The sequence below is a fragment of the Cervus canadensis genome, chromosome 32 (assembly GCF_019320065.1).
Source record: "Cervus canadensis isolate Bull #8, Minnesota chromosome 32, ASM1932006v1, whole genome shotgun sequence".
NCBI lineage: Eukaryota > Metazoa > Chordata > Mammalia > Artiodactyla > Cervidae > Cervus > Cervus canadensis.
The window spans coordinates 14220855-14228968 of record NC_057417.1 but is presented as its reverse complement, the minus strand read 5'-3'; the positions used below and the strand labels follow the sequence as shown (position 1 = coordinate 14228968).

The window sequence follows — 8114 nt, the reverse complement described above, 5'->3', positions numbered from 1 at the left end:
AACTTATCACATTGCTCAAGCAACATCCTATTTTCACCGCTGGCACTTACTTTCCCAAGACTATAAGATCACCCTACCGTGGGACACCTCTGACTCTCTCAAGACTATGTGACTGCCAAACTCCACTTGCAGGCTGAAGATAAACTAACCACCCCACTTCAGGGGACCCAGTTTCCCTCTACTGGGTGTAAGAAGGATTCACCAGAAGGGTGGGTTCTTTTCGAGAGCCAGTCACTCTTTCATTTCGCTTTAATAAATCTCCTTTTCTTTGCCTAACTGCCAGGCTTGTTGTCTTCTTCTCCGCACTGGCTTTCCAGTGGAGGCTTGAACTGGCATTAACATTCTGGAAACTGCCACTATCGCCACTTCTGAAAGGGCTGCCGATTTGCTGATACTGAATGCAGTAAGCTGCTGCCACCTGTGGCCGGCCCCTACAGCAGGGAAAACAGCTTCTTCCCGAGGTGAGGCTAAGGCGAGTGACTGTCAATCCTGGCGAGGGGCGGGCCTCACGCCACTGCGCCTCGGCGTTCCGCCCTTTAGTACCGGCATTAGGACCCGGCGTAGCACGGAATGAGGCTCGGGGGGAGGGACTAGGGGAGGTCTTCGCGCACAGCTGACGTAATCAGCCCGCGCCAGCAGCGGCCAGGGCTGTGGAGAAACATATTTCTCGCTGGCCTCAACTCTAACCTAACATGGCGGCCCGCATACAGCAGTCTCCTCAGCCTGGCGGCGGGAAGCGTAAAGGCAAGGCTCAGTATGTGCAGGCCAAGCGGGCTCGGCGCTGGGATGGCGGTGGGCCCCGCCAGCTGGAGCCCGGGCTACAGGGCATTCTTATCACTTGTAACATGAACGAGCGCAAGTGCGTGGAGGAGGCCTATAGCCTGCTCAACGAATACGGCGACGACATGTATGGACCAGAAAAGGTACCAGTCCCAGGGAGGGCAGGCCTTTGAGGGAGAAGGGAAGGGTGGCAAGCTAGTTGCGTGAATTTGGCCGCCAGAGTGGCGGTGAGGAGGCGTGGCCACGCCTAGGTATATTTCCCCCCCCGCCAGCCCCACCCCCCATCCCTACCTGGTCTTGTGCTTGAAATGCTTGCACCTCTTTGTTTTCCACCCCCATCGTTAATCACGGTGGCTTCCAGGTATAGATTGCTTCCTTTGCTTCAGGCGTTGTTTCTGCAGTTCTTTCAGAAACATCTGTTTCTCATCGTAGCTTTGGGAAGTATTGCTCACCAGGACACTGGTTCGTACTTAAGGTTTTTGCCACCATTTGATAAGTATGGCTGTAATGTGCAGTGTTTGTCCCAAGCAGTAACATCTCTAAAATAGTGGTTTGGGTACTAGTGCTAGTTTCTTCTCAAATGCATATAAAAATGTATTTCAAGCAGTAAAAATATTTTATAACAATACCGTATGAAATCTAGTTGTTCAATTTTGGAAATAATTATATTATTAGTTTAGGATTCGGATCAATACACACACATGCACACCCCAGGGAGTTAAATGGAGGAGCATAGTACAAAGGTTATTTAATTTAAATTCAGGTAAGGTATTGTCATTTACTAGCTCAGAGAATGAACATGTTATTTAATTCTGCTGAGCTACATAAAAAGGATGTTATGGGACTTTGGAAAGTTGGCTAAAAAAATTGCATATGTATGTAATATAACATCCCTGTAAACAAAAAAAGCTCCATAAATGTGTAAGATTATTGCCTGATTGGCAACCACATTCATCACTAGTGGAGCAGAGAACTGGGCAACAAGTGCATGTCCTGTCTATGTGGATACCTTGAGCAAGTTCTTCAACTATTTCAGTAGTACAGGTGTAAAGGATTTTTAACTTCATAACTATTTGGTTTAATCTTAGGAAAGTGTTATATCAGGCACAGAGATATCTGTTGATAGGGTTAAAGTCCACCCTGAAATGATTCATCTGGTGAGCACATTTCCCTCTGTCCCAAACTGTCAAGATGCTTTAGAAAACATTTTCAAATGATATGTATGGTAGTCTGAGAAAACTCCCTTCTTTCTCCACATTTTGGAGTAGGTGGTGTCTAAATAAAAAGCTTTATTGTTAATATTGCATCTTCTGCCCCTGGGGGCGGAGTTTACATAAATAGTTAATTAAGAGCTTTTAACTTGAGCTGTTGTGGCATTTCTGCTCATTAATTTTTTGCAAGCAGTTTGCAGATAAGGATCAACAACCCTCTGGAAGTGAGGGAGAAGATGATGATGTGGAAGCTGCCTTGAAGAAAGAAGTTGGTGACATTAAGGCATCCACAGAGATGAGGCTAAGAAGATTCCAGTCAGTGGAGAGTGGAGCGAATAATGTAGTCTTCATCAGGACACTTGGGATAGGTGTGTCTGACTAATATACTTTAAGATTATTGATCCTATAATATCAGGACATCACCCTGTCTCAGAACACTGCCTACAAAATGGCTTCATGGGCATGGCTCAGTTAATCATTTGATTGCATCCTGTCTGTGTGAGTACTGTGTTGGCGCTAGGCATGTGGAAGGGTGAAATGGGGTGGTGGACTAGCATGGGCTTAGGAGTAGAAATCTAGGTTTGCCACTTCCTTTGTATTTAACTTTAAGCAAAACAAGAGTACATGGTTCTGTCTAAAAGGAGCAGGTGCTACTCAGCTCTCCCAATTTGGAATGGCTCCAGACATTTGGGAATGTAGTCTCAGGAGAGCCAGATCTTCTGATTTTTCAAAAGAAGTTGGAAATCTGGAAGTTTATATGTTTCTAAATGTAGCTAACTAATTTAAAAATATTGAAGACACTGAACAGCCCCAAATAGAATGGTATGTAGTCAGGATGCTTCCTAAGGACTACATTATGATCTTGTGGCTCAGAGACGACTCTGAAATCTAGACTTCTGTACAAACTTAGCTAATGGATTGATTAAATCTTAAGTGACTTGAAGATTTTTGTTTTGTTTTTATAAAACATGTTCTATTTAATGTTTATTAGTTTGATTGTTGCTGCTGTTAGAGGAAAACAACAGTATGACATTGTCATCAGATAAATCAGACATCACGAATAGGTTAACTCCAGAGTCTTCATGAACAGTTGTTTTTGATAAAAGCGGAGTTAAAATATTAGATACAGTATTAATACAGAGTGCACCAAAGAAATATTAGTTGGAAGAAATGATTGGTTAAACTTGCTTAAAATTCTTTATCATAAGTTTTTCTAATCTACCTTCAGTTTATGTCACTGCCAATGAAAGTTCTTTTTAGATGGTTTGAAGAGTTTAAAATGTGTGAGGACTTTGAAACTTACCTGTTTGTTTTGTGCTCATTTTTTTCTTTTAGAACCTGAGAAGTTGGTGCATCATATTCTCCAAGATATATACAAAACCAAGAAGAAGAAGACTCGGGTTATTTTACGAATGTTGCCCATCTCAGGCACATGCAAGGCTTTCTTAGAAGATATGAAAAAATATGCAGAAACATTTTTGGAACCATGGTTTAAAGCTCCAAACAAAGGAACATTTCAGATTGTATACAAATCTCGGAATAACAGCCATATGAATAGAGAAGAAGTTATCAAAGAATTGGCAGGTATGTTTCTCTTAGTGATTTTGCAAAGGTGTGCCATGGTAAATATTTGCTTTTAAGATTTTTTTTTTTAATATTTAGGGCTTATATTTTTGAGTGAGAGCAAGTGTTTTAAAATGTCATTAAATAATATCAAGCCTAACTTTTCAGTATGTTGGGTATGAGATTATTTTTGGTAGTTAGATATAGTATAGTATAACACACTAGTATATGTAGTGTTTCAACAACTACATTTCTAATAAGGTTAGCTATAAATTTAACAAATTCTAAATAGGGGGAGGTGAAAGATTGTTTTTCTATCCACCAAGCTTAATGGTATCTTTTTTTATCTTATTTTCCTTTTTGTTACAGGGATAGTAGGCAGCCTCAATTCGGAAAATAAAGTGGATCTTACCAATCCACAGTACACAGTGGTAGTAGAAATCATTAAAGCTGTCTGTTGCCTGAGTGTTGTGAAAGATTACATGTTGTTCAGAAAATACAATCTCCAGGAGGTGGTGAAAAGTGCTAAGGACTTGTCACAGCTTAACCCAAAGCAGGCAGCACAAACAGGAAATGGGAAAGAAGCTAAATTGGAATCTGGTGACAAATCAAGTCAAAATGACCCAGCAGAAGGAAAAAATAACCAGCAAGTGGTACCAGAGAACAGTGAGGAGCTGGGTCCAACAGGATCAATATCTGAGACACATGTGGTGAATGAGGGGGTGGCTAAACCTGAACTTGCAAGTCAAGTCACAGAAGGATCTGCATCAAATGAAAATGATCTCTGATAGGAAAAGAAGTTGTTCGGTGTTGGAGGTGGATTTTTCAACTGCAGTTTTGTGAGAGATTGCTGGGATTCCGTATAAAATTGTGACTAAAAATACTGTTTTTGATACTGAGTTCTGCATAATTGTTTACTCACAGTAGTGGAGCAGCTGTGTAAATAGTTTTGTTAGAGGTCTTTCAGTCCTATATGGCAGTGTGCAGTAGGCCCACATGGATTTGGTTGGGTTAGAAGAGACTTTGGATAAATTGGTGAACACTACTGCACAGAGCAGAGGGTGGTAGGGGAATGATGTTGGCCTGTCCCTCATGATTACCTTCCCCACCCTCCCCTTCTGCATTACCAGCTGACTTACAGGAGTGAACAGGCTCTGTGAAATCAACACTCAAGAGGGAAATTTCCATTCTAAGAAAGGAGTTTTTGTGTATTGCAACTCAGTTGTCCGCTGCCACTTTTTGTTGTAAACATTGGACAAACATGGGTTGTATAGGTTAGAAGTGAATTGTTTTGTGAATTTTTTTTACTTTTTGGGATTTTTCTTGTTTTGCTTTTATCCCACTCCCCACCCCCCTTTTTTTGACAGCACCATAGAGCATGTGGGATCTTAGTTCCCAGACCAGGGATCCTACCCATAACCCCTACAGTGGAAGTTATGCTCGTTTTTATGTTTTAATAACATTTTTTACAAACAAATCTGATGGTGCAGTGGTGCAATTTTTGAAGGCAAGGTTTGAAAGAAAAATGTTCCTTTCTAGGCATAGAATTACAGACATTTCTGATAAGGTTGGTTATAAAGAATGTGTCTTCTGAGTTACTGCAGTCCACTAGTGCAACAGGGACTCAAATTCTTTATACTGTAAGCTACTTTACAATGTAAAGGGATTTATAATCCAAGCTGTCCCATTCCATTAGAATGGAATATCCTTTGTGAAATGCAACTTACAAACTGAATATTTGTTTTAGCAGTTGTAACTATAAATCATAGCCCCTTGACAAATAAAGATGATTATTTTAATGGCTTTGGAATACCAGGACAGTAAAACTTTCAGAAAAATCACATTCAGTGAAAAGGTTTAGAAAGCAAATTATTTAGTGGTAGAATTTTTTCCAGAAAAGAAAAATTCACATAATTGATAAGAATCTAATAATACCAACATTTAGCTAGATCAAGAAGGAGTACAAGAAATTGAAAAGACTTTACTGTCAGTATAATAAATTGACTTATGTGATGCTAAAGAGGTTTTGTATAAAAGCAGCAGCTTCTCTGTGTGAGCTGATGAATCAACAGATTTCATGAATATTTGTCATGCTGTAGCATTTGTAAGATTTCTAAATGATCAGAAAATTCAATACAAAATGATTTGTAAATTCAAGAAAACTAAGTTGCTAGGAGCCTCTCCAAACAGTGGTCAGTAAGATTTAGTAGGTCTTCATATCTGAAAACTCAGTGGTCTGTCATCTGTACTCCTAGTGCCCCATCAGTGGCTGGCTCCATGACAAGTTTTGCATCACTTTAATAAAAGAATATCCTGACTTTGGTAATTACAGCACATTGCTTTCTTCACAGTGTGAAGAAAAAACTTGGAGATATAAAAAGTGTAGAGATGAAAGTTTTAAATAATGCTACAAAAGTGGTTAACTTAATTAAATATACATTTATGCAAGAATGTTCTTAAAAGAACCAACTAAAACCTAAACAAAGAGCATGTAAATCTCTTACATACAGAAATCCAATGCTTATCTGAGGAAGAGTTAGCCACAGGATATTTGAGCTGAAAAGTGAATTACCAGTAAGTTCTCTAAGTACAAGAAAACACTAGGCCAGATTTTGCTAAGTGCTTTGAAGATGAAGAATGGTCTAATTAGACATTTTTTCATTGCAAGAACAAATGAGCTGTTTTTATGAGGGCCTGGAGAAAAATATTTTTCTCTTAAAAGTGACAGGAGTCTTGGATTAAAAGAAACTGACTCTTTGGGATAATTATGTTGCATAAGGCACTCTTGATTTCCATAGACACTTGGGTTTGAGAATGAAGAAAGCAACGTCTCAAGCCTTGTTTAAACTCTCCTTGAAGAATTGCAAAACCAAATTAAATAGCAGTTCCTCTCCTTTTCCCAACACTATGTGACTGGGTGAGGAACCCTTTCTCAAAATCTCAGCCTGAGATTTTGTCATTGAGAGAGGAAGAACTGAGTCCTAATCTCATGGTTGTGGATTTTTCTGAAACATGAGTATCCTTCAGCTTGGTGCTCACACACACATACTTTGCAAGTTTTTTCAGGGGTTCCTCCTGGGTAAAACTGAAATAAAAAAAGATAACAAAGAGGATTGCAAAATAAAATATCTGAATTGAGAATACTGAGGGGTTGTGAAATTAGTTTTTGGAGTTGGATTTATTTTTTAACAAGTTTGGCAGTATAAATGTTAAGTCTTCCTGCACCAGTGGCTGTATTTGTTTATTGGCTAGTGAACGTGGAAATAATTTTTATCCTTCTGAGCTAGTGATTCTGCTGGTTAACCAGACCAGAAGAATTTGGGATGGGGCAAAGAGAATAGCTTCCCGGGTGGCTCAGTGGCAAAGAATCCACCTGCCAATGCAGGAGGCACAGTAGACGCAGGTTCAGTCCCTGGGTCGGGAATGTCCATCCCTTGGAGAAGGAAATGGCAAACCACTCTAGTAGTCTTGCCTGGAGAGTTCCGTGGACTGGGGAGCCAGGTGGGCTATGGTCCATGGGGTTGCAAAGAGTCAGAGGTGAATGAACAGGCCAACCCATGCTATATTAACAGAAAGGACCTTGCTAATGCAGATGAGGCTGGCACTTCCTTACATATCTTTAGAATGTTAGCTCTTAATAAGTTGAAGTTATCTTGAAAGGATGATAAAAGCATTCTAAGTACCATTGGGGGAACGTGAATAATAGGATTTTGGTGCCTTCATCAGACTTTTTCCAAGACAAAAATACTTTTATTTTGATCATACGAGACTCTGGGACTCTGGGAATAAAATTGGCTATATGCATACAATTGTATGGAACTAAGCTTGTTTTATTTTGTGAAAGCTGCTACTCTACATAAAGATTTTGATTTAGTAGTTTGTTTTTAATCCCCTTTTATATTTGTATTTGGTAAGGCCTAAGGGTGACAAAAGCTCTTCTGCAAATACAAGGTAGTACTGTGTTCTGTTGGAATCTGAATTCTGTTCTGTTAGAATCTGAGTTCATGCACTGAAAGATTTATTTTCAAGTTTACCAGTTGTTTATTCCCACTAATGTTTGAGCATATTATTTTATATATGATGGGAATCCAGGGTGGGAATGGAGTGCTTTTTCTCAATTTTTATTTTAAAAAATTAAACTCCACTTAAGTGTTGTGGTTTAGTAAACTTGTTTTGCTTTATGGAGGAAAGTGTTAAATTTGATATTTTAAAACATATTTCTCTATGATTAAACATGATTTCTGAATATTGTTTTTACTTGTATTTTGTTTTTGATATGGCCAGATATTCAGCTTTTTTTTTTTTTTGATAGTTCCTAATGTTTTCAGAAAAATAAAAATAAATTAGTTCCCTGAAGACTAGTGTTTTCTATCTCTACTTTTTCTTTCTGCCTCTTAGTAAAGCTCTTGCTTTATAATTATAAAGTAATTATAAAGTAGTTTAATCATAAAAGATGTTTTTATGTCAAATTATGTGTCAAGTCATGTGCATTGTCCAAAAAGTAAAGATACAAATATTAGTTTCTCTTCAATAACTAAAAATTTTTAAGCATTTTATGTC

General features: G+C 38.8%; 1 protein-coding gene across 2 annotated transcripts; it reads left to right on the top strand.

Annotated features, from left to right (window-relative positions):
* The first annotated feature begins 629 nt into the window (after positions 1-629).
* Positions 630-7800, top strand: THUMPD1 (THUMP domain containing 1). Of its 2 annotated transcripts, none has more exons than XM_043456042.1 (4): positions 630-923; positions 2185-2359; positions 3327-3575; positions 3924-7800. In XM_043456042.1, exons 1-4 carry the CDS (start codon positions 693-695, stop codon positions 4340-4342), a joined length of 1074 nt encoding a protein of 357 aa, XP_043311977.1. In that variant the 5' UTR covers positions 630-692; the 3' UTR covers positions 4343-7800. The 2 variants fall into 2 exon arrangements, with proteins under 2 accessions (XP_043311977.1, XP_043311975.1); XM_043456040.1 differs by having other exon boundaries at positions 2182-2359.
* The last annotated feature ends 314 nt before the right edge of the window (positions 7801-8114 follow it).

What these genes read in the sequence shown, in the direction of transcription:
- THUMPD1 (XM_043456040.1), top strand. Translation starts at nt 693, where the DNA reads ATGGCGGCCCGCATACAGCAGTCTCCTCAGCCTGGCGGCGGGAAGCGT. An exon ending in ACATGTATGGACCAGAAAAG is followed by an intron (nt 924 to 2,181) that starts GTACCAGTCCCA and finishes ATTTTTTGCAAG; the next exon opens with CAGTTTGCAGATAAGGATCA. An exon ending in AGTTATCAAAGAATTGGCAG is followed by an intron (nt 3,576 to 3,923) that starts GTATGTTTCTCT and finishes TTTTTGTTACAG; the next exon opens with GGATAGTAGGCAGCCTCAAT.